Source organism: Strongylocentrotus purpuratus, unplaced genomic scaffold (assembly GCF_000002235.5).
Source record: "Strongylocentrotus purpuratus isolate Spur 01 unplaced genomic scaffold, Spur_5.0 spur5_scaffold_5, whole genome shotgun sequence".
Lineage (NCBI taxonomy): Eukaryota > Metazoa > Echinodermata > Echinoidea > Camarodonta > Strongylocentrotidae > Strongylocentrotus > Strongylocentrotus purpuratus.
In genome coordinates, this window is record NW_022145611.1 from 37,862,752 (window position 1) to 37,887,204 (window position 24,453).

Genomic DNA, 24,453 nt, shown 5'->3' on the forward strand with positions numbered 1-24,453 from the left:
TGTGTTAATTTTATGAAGGTGTTGAGGCAAGTATGTCGTTGAACTTGATACGTTTACGTGTTTAGCCTTCAGAGTAACTTGTTAACATAGTTTTGTTTAAGTAGCTACGCGAAGAAAATCTCATTTTTGAAATTATGCATCACTAGAGAGCTAGCGGATTATATATATTTATTATACAAGTTAAGATCCAAGTAAACCAGCTATTACATAAATCATCTCAGGATCAATACTAAATAATATTTTTTGCGCAGGTACTTCAAATTCTTCAATAGATATTTGGTGTATTGTAAGTAAGTTTATGGTACATGTAAGTTGATACTTATAAGTGATTGAAAGTTCAGGTTTTTAGCTTATTTCATGTATCTAACTTTATGGTAATTTCATTTCATTGAAATGAAATAGGTGATAGAGGCTAGAGTGGAATCATGGATTGCACTGTACTGCAGTTTTAGTATTACTTCATATTTTCTATTCATTGATGTATTCAGTACCAACAGTAACACAGGTTTATACAGCTAATAGTGCGTATTTTGAAAACAAATCTTTTACACAAGTTCTATTGAAATAGGTGATACAGGGTGGAATAGATTGTAGAATAGATACTTTTAATACAATTAGTATTTTGCGTCTACTCAGGGAGGTGTTTTGAATCCCTGGTCTACTCACTGTTGTTTACCCTTTATAATGTGACCTTTTTAATGCAGGGTTTGATTAGGCTAATAGTGGAAAGAAAGTGGCATTTTATGTAGTTGTGGTATTTTATTTATTATGTATATATACTTAAATATATTTATATATATATATATGTGTGTTTGTTAATTTTATTGAGAAATAAAAATTAAAAAGTACTTGATTTTAATATTTTTTCTTATCACAGGTGTTTCTATGTTTTCAAAAAATCTTAACTAGTTTGAATGCAGGTTGTAGATAAAGAAATGATCTAAATACAATGTTAGTTCCAGCAGTCCAAGCTAATGAAGCTGGAAAATCTTGAAGGCGAGGAGGGGGTGGGGTCATACCACCAAAGGGGGCTTATTTTCTTTCAAAATTGTTCACGTTTGTACCTTGATCGTGGCATTTATGCTCAATAATTTCAAGAGTATGAGTAATGTGGTACAGTGTGTGTGTATACTTATGTGTATGTGTTGGGGGAGTGAGCAGGGATAACTAGTCTCTGCTCAACCCTTTGGATTTGCAAATGATATGTGCAAACAATATGAATTTTCAAATTCAAGTACCGAATCGTGCAGGAGCATTCACACAAAACTACCCAAATGGCCAGCACATTATATCCATACTGGAACTGGATAGCAAAAACACACTTACAGAACTGTACATAAATACAGTTACACACTCCACAACACACCACATTCTTTCATCATCCAGTACTGTTTTTCTTTTTTGTCCCTTTTTTTTGGGGGGGGGGTAAAAGAAAATGTGTTTTTGTAGCCATTAATTTCAGTTTAAATAAATTTATTTTACAATATCAACACTAGTTCAAGTTCAAGTTCAGTTTATTTCACATCCAATAAAAAAACTTACAGCATTATAACATTCAAATACAATTACATCGAAAGCATAGGCTGCCATAACTGCATCTTGCACTCGATGTCAATTCGCCATGTTTGAGGGAGAGGGATATTCCCAAGCGATGATGACGTCAGCTACTCTGTAATTATACGTCCGCATTCACCGAAGAGCGAAACCGCTTATTGTAACCAGAGCGGTCTGTGTGCGCGGCCGTAAACCTGAGTGCTCTGATTCCGCGAAGGTTCCTTATGTTGGTGAGCGAAAACTCGCTATTACCGCGAAGCGACTGCGCTACATGCACAGCAGGCCGTGTTAATCGCCATTCGTTATGGGGGGACAAAGCCATCACCTACCACGTAATTCTGGCGTGTTTCATCAAGTGACTTCAGTCTTAAAATAGCAATACCAGTTGCCATTAGAATTTGGAGATATTAATGTTTCTGTTTACATCTATCTGGCACATTTAACTTCTCTTGATGATGAAAATATGCCGGAAAGTAAGCCGCAAAGAAAAGAAAACAAATGAAAAAGAAATTGAAGAAACAGAAGGAAGGAAAGGAAGAAAGAAAATGGGATCAGAAAGAAAAAAAAAAGTAAAAAAGAAATAAATATAAATAATAAATGAATAGAATATAGGAAAAAGAAACCAAGAAAGATAGAAATAAATTGAAAGAAAATTGAAATGAAAAGAAGACGAAAGAAGAAGGGAAAGGAGCAAGATAATATTGATACCATGTCTTCACTTCTAGTCAACCTCTTGGTTTTTTTTATAGGCCTGGCTACCCCTTTTTTCCCTTCTTTCCTTTATCTTTTTCTTATTTTTTTCTCTAATCTTAAAGCAATCTTGGTTTCTTATATTTTTCTTTCCTTACTCGTATACTGTGAAGAAATGATTTCATCCTATGGCGTATTTCATCTGGATTGTATGTTTGTCACAAATTTATAAGTGCCCCTTATGATATCTGATAATAGCCCTTTTTATTGTTTACCTTGACACGCGTCCCCTCTAATAAGTGCCCTTTTACTTTTTGATATGTGCCACTTTCCCCTTTTTAATAAGAGCCCCTTCCCTTTCTCATAAATTCCCCTTTGACACATGCCTCCTTTTCTTTTCTTGTAAGTACCCTTTCCCTCCTAATGGGTGCCCCTTTTCCCTTTTTTATACGGCCCCTCTCCTTTTCATAAATACCCCTTTTCATCTTTGATAAATGACCCTATATAAAATCTTATAGGTTCCCCTTTTCCTGCGACAAATGCCCATTTTTCATTATCATTAGTGCCCCTTTTCAGGTGCGAGAAATGGCCCGTTTTCACCACTGATTACTGCCCATTTTACTTAGACACATGTTCCTTTTCTTTTCAAATAAATGTCCTTTTTCCATATGAGTGCTCCATTTTCATTTATCCATAACATGTGCCCCTATTTTTTAAGCGACTAAGAGCAACTCTTTTTCTTTAACCCCCCCCCCCCAAGCTTGTGTCTACGCTAGATCGCATTTAAAGTTGATATAAGTGTGTTATATAGTTTTCAGTCTTTCATCATCGTGATTAAAATCCCAAGCTGTAATTTTTCGCACAGCGACCTCACTTATCTTGAAACTTTTGCTTCCATGTCATGTATTCAGATTGTGCAAAGTAACATGATGCTTAAACAGTAGCTAATTGGACCATGCATGTTCAGTTAAAAGAGTCTCCGAAACAAATATTGAAATCATCCCTCATTATTGTGACCACAATGTAAACAGTCCGACGACCTATTCACTAGACTATACATCACCTCTTGTTGTATTGACAATTAAGTGGCTTAATTTGTTCCAACAGAATGGTGTATCGGGCTAGTATTGTTCATATCTACAAGAAAGGTCAAAATACCGAACCCTGATGATTATCGAGGAATCACACATAATTATTGTTACGAAGAAGTAATCGGCAGATAACAAGGGTTTCAACAACTGATTTCTGAAGACTATAATCTAAGAATTTTCTATTTTATTAGTGCATTTATTGATTTTAAAAAGGCCTTTGATTTGATTGACAGAACATCCTTATGATTAAAGAAGTTGTTGAGGCTAAGTGTGAATGGCAATTTCTTTTTCTTTCTATCATTATTTTATAAATAATTAAGTCCTGCGGTGCAGGCAGTGGCGTAGACAGGTTCGTTCACCTGGGGGGGGGGGATGACTGGTCTGCCAACGCTAGTGAGGGCGCGTAGCGCCAGAGCGAGGGAGCGAAGCGACCGAGCGGGGGGAGGGTGTGGGAGGGGGGTGTCCCCCCTCCCACGGTAGGGAGCTTTTGCAATTTTGAACTTGAAATCGTGCAATCTGATGCATACTTAATGAGGTAAAATAACACACACAAGCGTGCACGAACACACACACACACACACACACACACACACACACACATACTACGCCTTGAATGGACAGACATACATCGACAAGATCTACACACCGTGGCATACGAATACAGAATGGACTGACACATAGTATTGCATATTGAACCACACTACGTATTTATTTATCTCTGTGAATTTTGCTGTTACACCTCTTCAGAAAAAAACCAATGTCAACTGTGTACACGCAGGTATAGTCTTTGTTGTCTTGATAGGGGCATGGACCCTACTAGGGTCCATGATAGGGGTATGTGGTTATGAATGAAAACAGCCTCTGTGGCCATTTGTGAATAGAACACATAAACAACAAACAAATAACGATTAAACTTTGAACAATATGTCTGTTCATTATAAAGCATAATGAATACGTACATACTATGTTTTTTTTTACCTCAAAGAAACAGGCATAGTATCCATAGATGGATATTGGCTGGCGGCTCATTAACATACAGATACAAAAAACATAAACAGTATCACTATGATCCATGGAGTAACAATACTGCTTTGTAAGTTTGTGAAGAAATCGGAACCATAACGGCATTGCATCGTTTCAAATTAGGGCATTATTTACTTCTATTTGATCTCAGTCTTATAATAATAATAATAATAATAATAATAATAATAATAATAATAATAATAATAATAATAATAATAATAATAATAATAATATAATAATAATACAAATAAAAAATAATACTAGTACAAATAATAATGCTAATACTAATAGGTTCCTTTTATCTCGCATTTCAAGACAGGGTAAATTCACACTGCGCTTTACACGAAACAAACTTCTTTAAACATTTCAAACTTATGTCTTCATGCATCAATCAACATACTTTAAATGAATACAAAACAAAGTGCATCTTAAATAAAACAAAAATAAATAAAATAGTTAACAATACAGAAAAGATGTAGCTGCTGCAAGCTTAACAACAAACTAATGTATACCAGTCAGTCCTGATATCAGTATTAGTGTAACAATAGTCATATAGTGGGAGCATGAAGTTGAACATTCATGATTATACATAATTATATATGTTTGTTTGAATAATACTTGTTATAAAGATAGTAGTATGGTACTCTCTGTCACGAATTATTATGTATACTGTTGTATCACATTCATTTTCTATTCTGTTTTAGAATTGACTTTCACCGTGTGAATGCGGCTAACAATAAACACAATTACAATAATGATGAGGATTATTATTATCATCATCATAATTATTATTATTAATTTTATAATTGTTATCATTATTATTATTACTATTATTATCATCATTATGACTTATTAAGTAAGCAAATATCATTCCCCAAAACCTGGGGGGGGGGGGGGGGATGATTGTACATGCCATCCCCCCACCTTGTGAGGTGGGGGATGCATCCCCCTCATCCCCCCCCCCCGTTGTCTACGCCCCTGGGTGCAGGTGATGGAAAATGGTATTACAGTACTACCAAAATAATCATAATTATGGTTTAGTGAAGTTTTGAGTTTTAACGTATAAATCAAATCAAGATTTTCATATCAAGTTTTTTAAGGACAATTCTCACCTAACTGTACATGATGTATGGTAAAACTGGTCGGGGATTGATATTGAACCATATATGTAGCACAGGCGCGTACGCAGGGGGGGGGGGTGAACCCCCCATTTGGTATTTTTATGTGTGTATTTTGGAGGAAACCCCCCTTTAGTAATTTTTTTAATTTTTTAATTTTTTTCAATTATAAAAAAAAAGAAAGAAAATTATACCAATGGCTGACCTAAAAAGTTGACCTTACCCCCCCCCCCCCGAACGGAGCAAAATATCAACTTTTCAAATTTCGAGACCAAAAAAAGAAAGAAAAAGAAGTGTCCTCTTACCCCCCCCCCCCCCCCCCCGCTTATTCAGCGGTTGGCTGAGTCGTTGCGAAATTTTCGGCCCGATTTAAAATGTTAACCCCCCCCCCCCCCCCCCCCCCCTTGAAGAAATCCTGCGTACGCGCCTGATGTAGCATGTAAAATACATGTAAATGCACGTGGGATTGGAAGCTTAAAAGTACCGACGAGATAACGATATTATAATAACTTAGGGCAAGAAGGGGAGAAGACAAGTTAACAGACGAAAGAACGAATTGTTGGAATTCGGCAAGTCGACTTATTAAAGACAAGAATGAAGACGAGATGACGGTTTGTTAAAACTCGGCAAGTTGAATTGTTTTTCACGAGAAGACGAGATGACAAGTTAATGGAACTCGATGATGTCAATTTGTTTGGAACTAGAAGACGAGTTGTTTTAATTGGCTCGGCAATTCAACTCGTTTGGAGCGATGCCCGGTCAAAATATGAATTGGCAAATGTCCCGATTATTTGATTTTCCTGTACTTGCCATGTAGCTTTAAAAAAATAGCAAATTTTCAAGAACTATTATGTTGCAACTTTTCTCAGACACCAAAACAAACGAGTGAAGAATGTGGTTTTATGAAGCGCAAGAAAAATAGAATTGTATATTATACTCGTAGAATAGTAAAAAAAAAAAAAAGTATTAAAGGTAATACAAAGTTTTGGTATGGGGTCATGAATTTGGTTCAAAATAATGAACATATTGGAAGCATATGCGATCCTACTATATTCAGTGATCGTTGTCGCGGTTGAAATCGAGTCTAAAGTTATGAAATTATGAATATTAAACTATTTATGTTGTATAGCTCCCTCTCAAGGTCAAGATATTTATTAAACCCTGAAACAATGTAGACTAAAATCGACCGATTAGCTAATCCCGTTTGGTAATTATATATCACAACTACATATTCTGAAATTGTCAGGATCGCAGCTTCCATTGTACGGCTGTAGGCACTATTTGAAATTTATCAAAATTTATCGGGAGCACTGGTAAATTTTTATATTCAATTTTTCTCGAAAGTAGAAGTGTTTTAGGGGCTAATATTTTTGGTGCTTATAATACAGTCAAACCTGCTTTAGTGACCACCTGTCTACAAAGACCACCTGTCTACAAAGGCCACATTTGTTGTTTCCCTTGAAAATGGATTCTCATTGAATCATGTACTAAATGAACCTGTCTACAAAGACCACCTATCTACAAAGGCCACTTTTTGTGTTTCCCTTGGGTGGTCGCTATATAGACAGGTTTGACTGTACATCCACATGCAGGGGCATCCATTTATATACAAATCACTATACGAATCACTATCCACCCAATGTTCGAAATTTCCCAAAACTTTGTATTACCTTTAACGGCTTGTCTTTTAAAACTGTTTATAAAATGAATGAATTGGTGCGCATTTTGAATGTACTATGTATGATATTTGTAAATATATTCTAGTTCAGATAGAGTTAATAAATATATAAATAAATAAATGAATAAATAAAGAAATAAATAGGTAATTATGATAATTCTATACTATTACCCAGAGCTGGCATTTTTTTTTATTTACCCGGCCCCAAAAATGCTCCTTTGTACGTAGGGGAAATTGTCCCTTTAACTTCAGAAAAGTGCCCACCTTCCCTTTTCTATATTATGCCCTTTTCATGCACCTCAGAGTCTGATAAGTGCCCCTATCCTAATCTGTGCCCCCTTTTTGCATTAATTAATTCCCCTTTTCCTCTGTAAAAAGACAGTGCATGCATCTTTCTTCTACTAATAAATGCCTTGGCCACTTACCGGCCACTTACATAGGAACTTAGAGTGGACCATCGCGGCTCGGTAACGACAGTAAGGTCAATACATATTTGTTTTTTAAATCTACCGTATCGTTAGCATTTTTGTTCGGAATGTTCAGTTTATAGTGCGTATGGAAACCAATGCATTCATATGGATATGGACATGGCATGCATACGGAATTATGCATTCATAGCATGCACAGACGCCGCCACGCGCGCAAGCTGGGATCGGAAAAACTTATCATATCATCGACCGTACCGATCGCGAGCGGACCGTTACCGAACCACCTCCAGCTAGCAGCAGCCAGGTCAATTTTCAGTCTAGACCGAAAACTTCAGTCTCTCTAATCGTCGGTTGTTCCACTGAGACTACGTCTGGCTCCACTAGACCTCCGTCAACAAATGTCAGTTTTATTAAAGAAATGACCCAAATCAGACGGTTATTTCTGTCTATTTTCAGTCTAGATTCTAGCTAGGCTACATGCAAGCTGTCTCGTCCCAATGTGCTGCCTGCATGCAGAGCAGAGGAAGCTCCCGTGTTTATACTGTGCAGCGCATGCCTCATCCAGGGCAGTGCAGTAGCTCCAGGTCATAATAGAAAATGGCAAATCATCCCGCAGCAGTGAAGAGGAGAAAATTGTGTGAAGGTACTACAGATGTGTGTATATCTGCAAGATCTCGCAGTTACGGGAGTGATGATGACATTGCCATTGGTCCTGGTACGTCTATTGGTAAGGTGCGCTATTAGTAATGCATTGTTTGTATGAATTTATAGTTTCCCTTTTTTAAATAATCATACAATTTTTGCTAATATTCAACGTGGTTTCCAGTGGTTTCAGATAAAAAACATAGCACTTCTCAGCATAGACAGCAATAACCATCTGATTTGGGTCATTTCTTTAATAAAACTGACATTTGTTGTCATTCCCCAATACAGATGGCAACCCAGAGATGGGGATGGCTATGTTACTATAGACTCTATGTACATATTTTCGTCCACGACATTTTCTCCCCGATTTTCTTTATTTAGATCTAATTTCCTGATTTCTAAATCAGATGTAAATTAGGTCGGTATGTCATTTGTCCTAATTACAGTTATCAAAATTTGATAACTCAATATTAAATTGATAATTTACGGACTTACTTAGATCTATATGAATTATCCAATTTGTATCTCCGAACGTTCATGCACTCGGAACATAGGCCAAAATATTTCCAGGTCAACCTACCAAAACATAGCCAAATGGCCAATCAGAGCACTCGTTTCGTGGGAGTTCGTTGGTCAAGCTGGGCTTACTCGTACGTAGCTACGGTAGCTATTGGACGTTCGAAAAGAAAAAATGAATATTCATCAACTAACACCAAGACGGATAATGTTGACGACGAGACTTTCTCGGATTAATCATTAATTTAGGATCTAAATGAGCAAGCTGTCGTAAGTCAAATAAGCTATATATATGTTATTTTTAATTTGTGTTATAATTGCAGCAGTTATGAGGATGTAAAGAGTGAAAATCTTGTTGCATATCTCATTCATCGCGGTCCGGTCGAACCGAACCATTTGTTCCGTACAGTGCCTCACAGAAAGAGGTCCCCAGACTTCAGTCTCTGTAATCGGAGGTCTAGTGGAGCCAGACGTAGTCTCAGTGGAACAACCGACGATTAGAGAGACTGAAGCTTTCGGTCTATTCTCAGCACTACTCATGCTTAATAGGCCTAGATCTAGTACTAGGTCTAGACGGAAATAACTGTCTGGTAGATCTATAGTTTTGTCAACATTCCCCATACACAGATGGTAACCCATACGCCTCGCACAACCAGGGGAGATTGAGCCGATTTTGGACCACTTTTGGTACAAAAACTTTCTCCCCCCGTTTTTCCTAATTTAGATCTAATTTTCTGATTTATAAATATTTTTCTCTTTTGTAAAGGTATCAAATTCAAAGTTGTCATTACCTATTTCCAAAGGCGAAATTTATGGACTTGTTATCCAATTTTTATATCGGAACCACTGAAACGGTACGTTCATGCATAATTCAAACTGGTATTGGTAATAGATCTAGACACTGGCGGATCAAGGGGGGGGGGGGAAAGGAAAAAAAGGATAAAAAAGAAGGGAAAAAAAAAAAGGGAACAAAAAATGAAGGAAAAAAAAAAAAGAAGGAAAAAAAAAAGAAGGAAAAGAAAAAGGGGATAAAAGAGAGAGAGAAAGAGAAAGAAAAGAAGGGAAAGAGGAGAGAAAGGGAAAGAAAGAAGAGGAAGAAGAAAAGAAAAGGAGGAAGAAGGAGATTGGGGGGGGGGGGGGCCTCGCCTCCTAGGCTGTTGCCTCCCCCCCCAATCAAAAAAATAAGAGAGAAGGAAGGAAATGGAAAGAAAAAAGGAAAAGAGGAGATAAAGGGAATTAAATTGGGGAAGAAGAAAAGAAAAGAAGGGGGTATTAGTTGCAATTTTCCCGCCAACAAGTTGTGGATCGGGGTGGGGTGGGGCAAAAGGCCCTTGCCTCCCCCCACCCCTGCTTAAAAAAAAGAGAGAAGGAAGGAAAAGGAAAAAAGGAGAGCTAAAAGAGACTGAAAAAGAGGAAGAGAAAAAAAAGGGTGAAAAGAAGGGGAAATAGATCATTTGCGGTTAGTCCCGCCAACAACGTGTGTAAAAGGGTGGGGGCCGAAAGGACCTTGCCTCCCCCCCTAGCAAACCTAAAAGAGAAGGGAAGGGAAGGGAAGGGAAGGGAAAGGGAAAGAGGAGAGAAAGGGAAAGAAAAAAAGAGAAAGAAGAAAGGTAGGGGAGATCAGCTGCGATTTTTCCACCAACAAAGTGTAGATCAGGGGAGGGTGGGGGGGGGGGGGGGGGGATTTAATCATGGTTTATTTTGAATTCCATAACGGTGGTTTACACATAATGCTGAAATGACATAAATTTTCTCATTTTTTCTAATTTTTTAGTAAATTATACTTTTTTATGCGTTTGTTGTAAAATGACAAAAAAATCATGTAAAAACACATGGTTTTTACCTTTTTGGGGAGTTGGTCCCCCCCCCCCCCTGGCGCTCAAGGGGGGGGGGGGGTGCCAATTTAAAATTTTTTGAGGACCAAAAAAAAAAAAATGTGCTCACTACCCCACAGGGGGCGGTGGGGGCGGCCCCCCCAAAAAAAAGCCGGCCCAAAAAAAGAGAGGATAGAAAAGGAAGAGGACGTAGGAAGAAAAAGGAGCAGACAAAAAACATTTTTGAAATCCAGACAAGGATTAAGAGTCGAAGACGGTACAACGATTGTCTTCTTTCTCTAATAATTTAATGAAATGTCAAAGCCTTCGCGCAGGAGGAGGGACTGAACTGAGACAAGGATTAAAAGAAGAGAATGTTACATGTACAGCGAACCGTCTTCTTTCTTAAATAATGTTAATGAAAGGTCAAAGCTTTCGCGCTTCGCGCGGGAGGGGAACTGAATTGAGACAAGGGTTAAGAGTCGAGAATGGTAATACGAATCGTCTTCTTTCTCTAATAATTTAATGAAACGTAATAGCTTCCGCGCTTCGCGCGGGTGGAGGGGGGGGGGGGGGTAAACTGAATTCAGACTAGGATTATTTTCGAGAACGGTACAACGAATCGTCTTGTTTCTCTAATAATTATATATGAAATGTCAAAGCTTCGCACTTCGCGCAGGAGATGGGGGAACTAAATTTAGACAAGGATTAAGAGTCGAGAACGGTACAACGAATTGTCTTTTTTCTCTACTGATTTAATTAAACGTAAAAGCTTGCGGGCTTTGCGCGCGCGGAAGGGGGGGGGAACTGAATTTAGACGAGGATTAAGAGTCGAGAACGGTTTACAACGAATCGTCTTCTTTCTCTAATGATTTTAAAGAAAAGTAAAAGCTTCTGCGTGTAGCGCGGGAGGGAGGAGGGGAAAACTAAATTCAGACGAGGATTAAGAGTCGAGAACGGTACAAGGAATCGTCTTCTTTCTCCTGATGATTTAATGAAACGTAAAAGCTTCAGCGCTTCCCGCGGGAGGGGGGGGGGGGGGAAACTGAATTCAGACGAGGATTAAGAGTCGAGAACGTTACAATGAATCGTCTTTTTTCTCTAATGATTTAATTAAACGTAAAAGCTTGCGCGCTTTGCGCGCGCGGAAGGGGGGGGGACTGAATTTAGACGAGGATTAAGAGTCGAGAACGGTATACAACGAATCGTCTTCTTTCTCTAATGATTTTAAAGAAAAGTAAAAGCTTCCGCGTGTAGCGCGGGAGGGAGGAGGGGAAAACTAAATTCAGACGAGGATTAAGAGTTGAGAACCGTCTTCTTTCTCCTGATGATTTAATGAAACGTAAAAGATTTCGGGCTTCGCGCGGGAAGAAGGGGGGGGGGGACTGTATTCAGACAAGGATTATTTTCGAGAACGGTACAACAAATCGTCTTCTTTCTCTAATAATTTAATGAAAGGTCGCCCCTTCCTGCACCCCCCCCCATTACGTCAATGCTGGTCACGATTACGTACCAATATTTGGCTCGCACAGGCGCGTACGCAGGGGGGGGGGGGGGGGGGGGAGGGGGGGGGGTTTAACCCTAAACCTGTGTTATTTTTATTTTTAATAAGATTCAGTGTAATATTGCTGCCAAAGTGAATATGAAGACGTAAAGAGTGAAAAAAATGGTTGCATATATCTCATTCATCTTGGTCCGGCCGAACCGACCCATAATCTCAAATTTGGGCCCCCCCTAAGAAATCCTGAATCTGCGTCTTGATCTAAATGACATGACCCGGACGATATATTTCTGAGTCGACCTTCAAAAACAATGCCAATAGCCGATCAGAGCACTCGTTTAATATTGGGTTTATGAATATTCAATTATCACTGTGTCAAGACGGGCTGACTCGTATGTAGCTATTGGACATTCGAAAAGAAAAAATGAATATTCATCAACTCAAATCAAGATGGCTGATAACAAATCATGTTGTTGACGTCTTGACGACAAGACTTTCTCTAATTAATCATTAATTTAGGATCTAAATGAGCAAGCTATTGTACATGTAATTCAAAATAAATATTTCTTTGTTATTTTTATTTTTAATAAGATTCAGTGTAATATTGCTGCCAAAGTGAATATGAAGACGTAAAGAGTGAAAAAAATGGTTGCACATCTTGGTCCGGCCGAACCGAACTATTCCTTCCGCACAGTACCCCATCCGATGTACTTCAGTCTATGTATACTGGCTGTCAGAGGAGCCAGATGCAATCTCAGCGAAACAGCCGTCGATATCAGAGACTGAAGCTTTTGGTTTAGCTGTACAATAATATAAAAAGTTTATTGTCTTTTGTTGATAAGGTGTCACATGCACTAGACTGAAAGCAATTTTGTATTTTGAAATATCATATAAATACATCGAGTATTTCTAAAGTTTTTTTTTTCAGCCCCATAATTCTAAGACCCCCCCCCCCGATTTTTGGGCTGCTACCTACTCCACGATACATGTACCTATATCAGTCAACTTATAGTATTTTATGTTATTTTCTTGTATTTATCTTGTCATTTTAGCATTCTTTTGTTGTATTGTAATGCAGCCCATGAAATATATGATACACAAGAGTATACCGTGAATAGTCTATGTAACAATTTACTGACCAAATTGTACATTTGAGATTCACATTGATTGAATGATCAAACATTGGCCTAAATGCAGTTTTACACCGGATGCCTAAAACTGTCATTCCGTTGATTCTGTTAAATAGTTTACAAAGGAAAAGCCCATGACATTTTAGGCACCCGTTGCATATATCATTTAATTAAATATGTTTGATTGTTTTTTCTTTCAAATTAACTTTTACCTTAAAGATACACTCCAGTACTGGTAAAAAAAAAAAAAAAATTCTCACAGAATCAAACAAAACTTACACTGAATGTTCAAGATTACAAATAAATGACATGTGCCAAACAATTTTGGAAGAAAATGTATACTGGCTGAGTAATGAGCATAGAAAGACAAGGAAATCAAGGTAGTACTAGCCCCGACACCATGTGTGTTGTCCCATATATAGCTTTCTATGTGAGTGCTTGTTACTTTACCAAGACTCGGTCAAATTTATTATGATTTTGATGACTCCAGAACCTTGCAGTGCACACCAATACTTACATGCTACATGATCAACTGTTTCTGATCCTTTCCACACCTTTTCTTTCACAATGCAATCGCATTACCAGTACTAAAGTTTATCTTTAAAATTTCTGACACACCATGTTGTTAATCGTTATTCATTTTATTAGCTGTGGTAGGTACTGGTAGAGCACTAATCACATATAAGGCAGATTTTGCCGATAAAGAAGAAATAAAAAAACAGTTTTCAATGACATAATGAAATGTGTTTTCACATTTGATAAGCACAATTTTCTATAGAAAGTCTTCAATCTTGAAAATGAAGATCTGTTATGATCCATGGTGTACCAATAGTCTCATCCTTGAAGGATGACACTATGTTACAAATGTATACATCATCATGTAGCCAAAAACTTTCCAAACCCTCTTACTTATTTCACACTTTTAACAGGTTCAAGCCAGATTATTACCAGTCATGATGAGATGAGGATTATACCAGTTCTTCCTGATCATGTCTCAGCTCCAGTTTCCTTAGGTATTTATTCACATCATTTTATTCAAACTTTTCATTTAATGCCACCAATGGTAACAAGTCATAATTTTGATAGTACATGTATGTGAGATATTATTGCCTAAAATGAAATTACGCCTTAGACTAATTTATACAACGCCTACTAAGATTCTTGCAACCTCATTGGTCAATTCTTGATCACATGACATGCGCTAAAAGTACCATTGAACGGCATCATTCTCCAGCCGTGCAATTCCCTTAGATCCTTTCGCACCATTGCACTCTGGCGTCACTAACGATGTACAAAGTATATTGTGAGCTAAGTGACGTCAGAGTGCAATGGTGCGAAAGGATCAAACAAAATTGCACTCCACGTCAAAAAAAACATAAATCTTTGTTTGCGCGGCGCATGGTTTGCTGCCTGCTTAATAGTGCGCGCTCACTATCGGCAATTTCATGAATTAAAAACAAACAAAAATCGCTGAGATTTAGGCCCAGAAAAACTGTTTTAAGCCCATTAACGTCCGAGGTGTTGTATAAAACAAATAGTGAATGGCCTTTATTCGTGCAATGGAACAAGGTTTTGCATTCAGTGAAAGATGAAACGCTCTATTTTGAATTCTCTTATCTTTCACCTCGTGCAAAATGTTGTACCATTGCACTAATGGCGCGTGCCGGGTTGCTGAACTTGTCTCCAAGCTAACAGCAATGGTTGGCATGGTAGCCACCTTGCATGCGCCCGCCGACTTTACCTTGTATTTCAACTTGTACTTAGGAGTTGGTTTTTAGTTTTTTTTTGTGTACTTTTCCTCTGAGCAGCAGCAGTGCAGCTGCCCTCCCAATAACTTTCTAAACCTTAAAGTGCCATGTACTTTCTCCCTCTTTTCCTTTCTCTCCTAATTCTCGCTTACCTTCCTCCAATTCACCTCCTTCTCTCCCTCTCTCTCCTTTTCTTTTTGTTACTTTCCTTTCTTTCCCCCTTCTTCTTTCTTTTCTCTTTCTCTATCTCTTCCTTCTGTCTTCTTCCATGTATCCTTATGTTTTATGTAATTTGTATTCTATGTATGTTATTCATTTCATACTTTTGTATTTTGTATGCCTTTGAATATTTTGGTATGATTGTATTTATATTATAAATTTTGTATAAGTTGTGAAATGTTTATGTATATGTATCACCTGGGAGGAAAGTTTCTTCATTCTTTGGAAGAAGACAATACAATTATAGTCTACCGGGTATTCTATTCTATTCTATTCTAATGTTTTGTCTTTTCTTTGATATATATTTCAGTTTCTGTTTATGCTGCAGCCATTCTCGACAAGAAGAACACAAGTACTCTACTTAGGTAATTGGTTTTGTAATCAATTTGGCCTTTATGAATCAAGGAATATATTTTGTTGTATCCCATGGTAACTATGTTGTATGTGTAAGCAATTCTGGTAGTGTGCTTGCATACACGCTAGTTTTTCCATATATAATGCTTTTTAAACTGAATGGATACTAACATGTAAACAGAATATATCCATTCTCTTCATACATGCACATACATATTTATTGCACTTCACTCCGGACATCTTTAGAGGGATACTCAGATTAATTTATTCATTAGAAATTGCTTAGTTCATTATTATTATGTTATCTGATGGTAAAACAAGAATAAACTGGATTATAATTCCTAATTTTAATTTTCCACTAGGCAGCTTTCAGATGTGCATCCTTTAGACAGCTTATCACACATCAAAAGAGTACGGAAGCAGACTTTGAAGAACGGGAGTTATGAAAAAGGTATACTGGTATTTATTTTTCATGATGTTAAAGAATTGTGGTACAGTGTTCCCATAAAACAGGGCGATCCACAAGGGCTTAAAACATGTAACAGCGACAGGTTGGAATTTGAAAAAATATATATCACCAAATATGTTTGACAACTTTTATCATGTTAAAGGAAACCCAGACAAGAAAAGTACAAAACTGTGAAATGTGCAGGAACCTATAGAAAAGCATATACAATGTAGCCATTAACAACTGAATTATTCATACTCTTTGTAAATTTGATGTGTTTTTGTGTTTGTAATTCGAACAAGACAAGTATGTAACAAGAAAGAAAGGTGGACTGGTTAAATTAGGACTTTGTTGATAATTTTAGTTAGATGTACCTGTAAGCTTTAATATGTCATATTCTCAAGAAACAAATCACATTTTTCATGTACCGGTACTTAAAAAAAAGTACAAACCTTGATCGAGGATATGAATAATTTACTTGTTATAAGAAGTTAAACAAAGAAAGGATGAAGATCATTGAGCTTCACAGATTTTTCAATTGTTTTCACCCCCAGCTGAACTGCAGATCATTCTTTGTGAAACCAGTAAGGTAACACTGCCCATCACTGATGAGGTATCAGTCTCAATGATTCTGAATGATGACATCGACAGAGATCTCCTAGGGGAACCATTTCTTGCATACATTCCTAGTGCCCCACCTCAGACCAAAGCTCAGTATGAAGAGGCATCTCAACACTGGCCTACAGCATACCATGAAGACAAGGAGTAAGTGTTTCAGACTGAAGATGGGTGTCCCACTGAGAAAGGGATATTCCACATTTGATGGATAATGTCAATATCAATTCTATGCAGTGACTACTTTTGATTTATTAGGTTATTTGATTTCATACACACTTCAGACTTGAATGTTCCACTATCGGTTCTTTATATATATGATTACCTGCTGTAAGACAACTAAGTAGGCATTATGAAAGTCATAAGTCTCCATTTTCTTTAAATGAAATATAAAAACATGTACCCTATACAATTATGCCACATATATGTGTGTACATAACAAATTATGAAATAAAACTGATTCTTTATGAAAAACCAGTAACATAAAAATCTTACCCATAGTCCAAAGCAAATGGTCAAGTTGCATAAAAGGTATTGCCATGGAGTTGTCAATTTGCATTTTGTGATTACAACTATAGAGGGTTCTACGTGTACAGAGATGCCAACCAGTACGGATTTCCCGTAATTGGTACGGAAATTAACGACCATTACGGCAGTACGGAATGTTGTCTAAAAATTACGGATTACAAAAAAAAAAAAATGATTTTTTTTTTTTTTTTTTTTTTTTTTTTGCGCATAGGGATCTATCGTAGCAAGTGCTGTGCATTATGGTGGCCATCCATGAGAAAGATGGAAAAGTATCAAGTATTCTCTTAATAGAAGCCAATTTTTCATTGAAAACTTATGTGTTGTGATGAACTGAAAGTCAATATTTAGCAACTTTGTGGGAGTAAAATCACAAAAAATTTCAGATAATCATGCGCGCATGCGTCCGCCTGCCATTCTTTTTAGATTCATGACGCCGCATAGGAAATTACTGATTTATTCCCCAAATTACTGATTTTGAGCCTTATGATTACTGATTTTCTGTTCTGGAGGTTGGCATCTCTGCGTGTATCTTATTTTAATCTGTTTCTCAATTTTCTGATTTCATTAAAACAGATTTCTAATAAGATCCAGTTGGAATCCCCTTTTACAGAATGATGCCCCTTTGACTTCATTTGGAGTATACTTTTTGTTCCCCTGTAAACTTGCTCTCTAATAGCAGTAATGAAAATGGTGTACTCTGCCCTACATCATTGATGAGAATGATTTAATCAGTAATAAGACTGATCTTCATACTGTTTTTATAAATGAATTTCTACAAGGCTCAGCAGGCTAATATCTGGAGAGCACTTTTCAGCACTGGACAGGAAAAATGTTCACACAAACATCCTAACAGCTGTAAGAAAAGCTGAGGAAGCCAAAGTGAATGGAAAGGTGGGAGAGATGTTACTATTCAAACCATTTATTTGAATCAGTTGACTTTGACAGTTCAGGCTGTGCTAATCTACCCCATTCTTGTACGCTTCATGATGAGGTTATTTTTTATTCTTGACTTGGATATTTTATTTCATGTCAAGAAAAGTAACTGACAAAAAGTAGACTTCCAGAACATGCTGTTAAATTCCAGTTAGATATCCTGTCTGGAAAAAAATAAATAATGGTCTTTGATCATAGAAGTAAAGTTGGTGTTTGTACATGTAAGCCTCATGAATATAGGGCAGCCCATACTATCTCACCAATGAGGTAAAGATTTTATAATGAAATTTATAATATTCTGCTACATGGCTTTCAAATTTATTGCCTCTGTCTCGATGATTATCAAATGAATACAGAAATGGCTTAAATCTCTGTTGTGCTTGACTCTTGTTCCTGATTACATAAGATAAGATTTGATACAGCTTGGCTCTGGATGGTAGTCAGTTGGGGAGATAATGTATAAATGTAGAGAAGACTTGAGTCTGGATAAGAATTTCCTCAAAGAAATTGGTGTAAAAAAATACATGTATGATATGTATACACTCCAATATTTGATGTTTGCATAAATTTCATGCTACAACATGTATTGTGTATTATATTTTGCTACTGTTTGTACAAGTAATGCAATTCTCTTTCCCCCTCTCCACCCCCTTTCCTTCTAGGCAGCTATTGGAGCATTGGTTGTAGATCCAAAATCTGATACCACTCTGGGAATGACATCATCCGTTCCAGGCATAGGGGAAAACTCACTCCAGCATGCTGTAATGAAGTGCATTGACCTTGTGGCTCATAGTCAAGGGGGTGGAGCTTGGTCCATTTGTCCAGGTAATATCTTTGCCTTTATTCTGTTTTATTTTTTTTCTTCATCTCATTTTGTGCTTCTCTTTCTTCTTTGTTTATGTCCTCTGTTTCTCAATATTTACCTGTATTTAAAAGTGTTATCAGACGTTATATGTTTTTAGTCATTTCTATTTAGAATGTGAATAACTTGGAGGGGTCTGCAATTTTTTTTCATTTTTAATTTGCAAGAGAATAATTTGTAAGAAGAGATCCATTGTTTCCAATAGTCAGTCTGATACAAATATAAACGGTGATGGAATATATGGGTGTCTACTGTATGTTATTATACTGAAAGAAACTTGTTTAAAAAGTGTCAATTCTGTACAGAAAAATTGTAAATCCTTCTCCAGAAAATCATCTCTTAAAATGATGTACTTTAAAGGAAATTGAAACCCGTAGAATAGAAATTGAAACAAAATCACATGGACTATTTACATATGGGTTTCAATATCAGCCTGAAAGTAAGCTTTAAGCAAAAATACACATTGAGCTCTGTAGGGTGAATTGCCTTGGAGATGTTTGGCACTCTATATTGGTATTTCCGGTCATATTTTCATGAATGACTACAGAATGTAGCCATGTCCTGTACTAAAGTTTCACCCATAATAAGTATGAAATGGCATACAAAATTGATCATCCACTGCAATGAGCTGACATTACCTTCAACATGAAATTATTTTTGGATGCAGGCAAAAATGTAAGATTTGGCCAAAATTGAACAGAAAATTAACAGGGGCCACAAATCGAGTAACAGTAAGCATCTAATCTCAAGTGGAGGGGGAGGAGTAAAATGGTAGAGAGCGACTGTCTCTCCTCTTTTGGGATTCTACCATTTTCTTGTGCAAATGTGATATTTAGAAGGAAACCTTTTGCAGATTTTTCAATGTACTCATACTAGTTTTCAATTTTCTGATTACTGGTACTAAAAAGAGAGCTGCTATGAGTCCGTAAATGGTGAATGCAGTACCGATGAAACACCCTATCTGTGCACAGGATTCGACCTCTATATCACACAAGAACCATGTGTAATGTAAGTCAAAGTCTCTTCATTGTGTATTTAAAGGGAACCCAACTGTGATAGCAAATTGTTCCGAAAGAAAGAAGAAAAATCAGAGAAGTAGATTGAAAGGTTGAAGGAAATCAATCCAACCTTTAAGAAAGTTATGAAACGTTTAAAATATATGGGAATTTCAAATTGGCTGAATCCTTAATGTCTCTGTGATGTAGTGCTGGGCAACTCTTCCATTTGTTCCAAAACACAAAATGACTGAAATATCAATTTATTATAACTATAAATGTTATATATTTGAGTAGTGCCCCAAAGGACAATGCGCTTAAGAGAAAATCAGAAGTAAGTAATATTTTAGTACAAACATTTTATGACAAATAGGAGAGTTGACTGCGACTACGTTACAACCCCCTGACCACATTGCTGATTTGAGATTTGTATATGGTATATCTGTGATTCATTTCTAGTTCTCGCCATTTGATTTTTTTTTCTTTCTGTGTTTGCACAAATTGATTCATAACAAAGGTTGGTTTGCCCTTTATATTGACATTTTGTAATGTAAGATGTCAACAATAAAGCAGAAATTTTCATTTTCATCGGGTGATCCTGTTACTGTTCGTTTTAATATAGGATTCACATGATTTAAGTTGTTCATCATAGAATATACACCTGTAGGTCTGGTCAACTTCTGAACAAATTATTTTATAACAAATCTGCTTGGTTTTTTGGATGATAAAAGTTCTGTCTGTAAATATCACTAGTTGCCCCAATAAAAGAGCCCATCTGATTTCACTTAGTGAATAGGAGTCTACATGCACATTCATGAGTGTTTATTGCACAAACAGGTTCTTGTGGTGTAGCTTGTATTTTTTGAGATCAATAATGTAATTGACATTCATATCAAATACCTTTTGAATTGGATTGGAAATAAACGTTATTTGTTAGAAACACACTAAACCCATGTGCGTTGATAAATTATATGCATTTTCTACAGGTAATTTGACGTTTGATCCGGGCCTTATTTCATCAAAGGTACAAAATGTCCTTAGTGAGGTTTATGGTTCCCATTATGTTCTAGGTTAGGTTTATGGTTAGAATTTGTATTGGTGTTGGGTCAAGGATTACAAAGCTACACATTCGGTTAGTGTGGGGCTGGAGCAAGTGTCATACAACCTTGAACCTTCCTACATGTAAGCGATTACACACAACTTTTTTTTGGTCTCCTTTAATTTCCTTGATTTTGTTCTACATCTCTATCTCTTCATCTGTCTATCTCTACATCTGTCTATCTCTTCATCTGTCTATCTCTCCATCTCTATCTCTTCATCTGTCTATCTCTCCATCTCTATCTCTCCATCTGTCTATATCTCCATCTCTATCTCTTCATCTGTCTATCTCTCCATCTCTATCTCTTCATCTGTCTATCTCTCCATCTCTATCTCTCCATCTGTCTATATCTCCATCTCTATCTCTTCATCTGTCTATCTCTCCATCTCTATCTCTTCATCTGTCTATCTCTCCATCTCTATCTCTCCATCTGTCTATATCTCCATCTCTATCTCTTCATCTGTCTATATCTCCATCTCTATCTCTTCATCTGTCTATCTCTCCATCTCTATCTCTTCATCTGTCTATCTCTCCATCTCTATCTCTTCATCTGTCTATCTCTCCATCTCTATCTCTCCATCTGTCTATATCTCCATCTCTATCTCTTCATCTGTCTATCTCTCCATCTCTATCTCTTCATCTGTCTATCTCTCCATCTCTATCTCTCCATCTGTCTATATCTCCATCTCTATCTCTTCATCTGTCTATCTCTCCATCTCTATCTCTTCATCTCTATCTCTTCATCTGTCTATCTCTCCATCTCTATCTCTTCATCTGTCTATCTCTTCATCTGTCTATCTCTATCTCTTCATCTGTCTATATCTCCATCTCTATCTCTTCATCTGTCTATCTCTCCATCTCTATCTCTTCATCTGTCTTTCTATGCTGATTCTTTATCTCCAGGTGTGCTATGGCCCTGGTACATTCTCGTATACGTCGTGTCTTCTACATAGACAGTCACCCAGATGGTGCTTTAGGGAGCAGATACAAACTTCATGCAGAATCGTCTCTTAATCATAGATACCAAGCCTTCAAGGTTGTTGACCTGTGCAGTGCCGAACAACAGCTTGATCACAGGTAGCTTTGAGATTAGTTCAGAAGTCTTCAAATATTTAAGCAAGTCCAAACTTTCTTGTCCCATACATGTATGTTACCCACCACATCTGTGAACTTAGTATATCCGATGATTATATCAAGGCTTGAATCTGCAAATCTCCTATAAAATAATATCTTTGTATAAATTTATGTTTACTATTCCATAATACAATTGATATCCCATCCATTGGACCTTGCCGTTGACAATCTTCATACAGTCAGCTGCATTTCAGCTCTCTGGAATTAGAAGTAAGAGGAAGCCCCTTGGGAACCGGTATGTCCTTTAAATGAAGTTGGGAGAATGGCTCAAGAAAAAGGCTGACCTTAACAGCAGCAAGGTGTGGATTGGGATAATGGTTGTCCTCCTCCTCCTTATCGTTGTCTAGTAAATACGCTGTTGGACTGTAGATTATATGATTCATGTTTTGAGTCCCGCTGCGGCACTTATGACCTTTAGCAGGATGTTAATCTACATTTGCCACTACTGGTTGGAAGGAATTCCTTGCATACTGTAAATGGTAGCCTAGTAAGCAGAGCCAGGTATTATTGGAGCCCTTTGAGCACCTAGCATGGTGAATTTGTTTGCTATGAAGATTTCCAATACTATAATTATTTTCATAATTATACATGTACATGTGTGTGTAAAACAATGGGGATTGGATGCATTAAACTTTAGTTCACCATTATTTTATGCTAGGACGATTAAGCATTTTAACAATATTTTAAAGAATTTTGTAATTTTTAGTAGTATATTAGATCATGATATATCCTTCATGTTAAAAAAAATCAGTGCTATCAACCTCTCATGATGATCATTTTGATGTTTGTTTTGTAATTTTTCCCCTTTATAAATAGTATTTTGATATGAAAATTAATGTTATGTATTGTGTATGAAATAGGTTTATATATTGGGATTTGTTTTTGGAAAGTTAAACAGAATGATATGTTATCATGTAGTGAATTGACTTCCTTTAATTGCCTCTTGTTTTCACATCCATTAGCGAATGCTTACAGACAATTTGCCATTCCTAATGTACATATAACTTAATAATAAAAATGAAAATATATATTTTACTTCTTTATAATTCTTTTTGCCTCTCTTGTCATCCATACGCTGAAGACCGATTTCTCACCATGTTGTTGAGTCCTTTACCAATAACTGTGAAAAATGTGAATTGGAATTTCAATTGTTTGCCTGAAATTTGAAGAAAAATAGGTGCTTTGAAATATGTAGTCAAAATAATTTTTAATAAATTCAAAAATAATTTCGACTATAATTTATTCAAATTATAATTGTTTAATATTCAAAACAATACAAGAGTTTCCATGTTGAAAGAGTGAAACTCGGCAGTTTATAACTCTTCAGTGCCTAAATAGAGTCATGCAATTTTTCACTTTTGAGTTCAAAATTTCCGCAACGAGTGATGCCTCTGGTTCAATTATATATAATGTAATTGACCTAGGGAATGCTTGGACTGAGCAAAAAATTGAACTTTTAATACATGCTCAACCTAATGTGATTTGAGCTTTACTGAAATGTAATGTTTTGTACACAGCTCGATAAATTACCACAGCATTAAGTTATTTATGATTAAGAAATCATTAATTTGGTTGAACAAAATTTCCATGGGCATCAATATCAAATTGACAATATGTCGGTCCAACGATACACGTGTAATCAGTGCTAGAAATAAGATCAATAAAGCCTACATGGAGTACCAGAAAGATACAACTGATGAAAATCGGCAGATCTACAAGCAAGCCAAGCACAACCTTGAGGAAGCATACAATGTAGTTATAGAAGAAGATCTTGATAGTAAACTAAAAGATGTGGAGAGAGCGCATGCCAACAGTAAACATGGGCAGAGCTGGAGACTCATAAATGACATAACCGGAAGGAAAGCATCCCCGAAAGGGCAGTTAAAAGGAGACACACAGAAAGACAGGGTCATAAACTGGTTCAACCACTTCAAGAATCTTCTTGGAAGCCCTTCTGATATAGATGATGAGGATGAAGAAATTCTGCCTATACTAGAGAGTCTGAACATCAAGACAGGGCCATTTGATCTGAAAGAATATTCAAAGGCAATAAAGTCACTAGTAGAAGGGAAGAGCTTTGGGGAAGATGGCATACCACCAGAGGTTCTAAAAAGATGTGACCTGGATGAAATCATTCTGAGTTTCTGCAACAACGCTCTGATCAATGAAGAAAAGCCCCACCAATGGTCCATACTGAACATTGTACCAATACCAAAGTCTGGAGACCTGAGCCAAGGAGGAAACTATCGAGGGATCAGTCTAAGCTCCATCGTGGCCAAAACTTTCAATAGATTGATTTTGAACAGGATCAGACCTGTACTTGATAGTCA

The 24,453-nt window shown here is 36.8% G+C and overlaps 1 protein-coding gene across 3 annotated transcripts; it reads left to right on the forward strand.

The window, feature by feature from the left end:
* Nucleotides 1–7,850: 7,850 nt before the first annotated feature.
* Nucleotides 7,851–23,998, forward strand: LOC764666 (probable inactive tRNA-specific adenosine deaminase-like protein 3). 3 transcript variants are annotated; one of them, XM_030999333.1, is made up of 9 exons: nt 7,851–8,297; nt 14,118–14,201; nt 15,466–15,520; nt 15,872–15,960; nt 16,512–16,722; nt 17,880–17,991; nt 18,696–18,858; nt 19,804–19,903; nt 21,893–23,998. In XM_030999333.1, exons 1-9 carry the CDS (start codon nt 8,180–8,182, stop codon nt 22,068–22,070), a joined length of 1,110 nt encoding a protein of 369 aa, XP_030855193.1. In that variant the 5' UTR covers nt 7,851–8,179; the 3' UTR covers nt 22,071–23,998. The 3 variants fall into 3 exon arrangements, with proteins under 3 accessions (XP_030855193.1, XP_030855194.1, XP_030855195.1); XM_030999334.1 differs by having other exon boundaries at nt 7,852–8,225; XM_030999335.1 differs by having other exon boundaries at nt 8,216–8,314.
* Nucleotides 23,999–24,453: the final 455 nt, after the last annotated feature.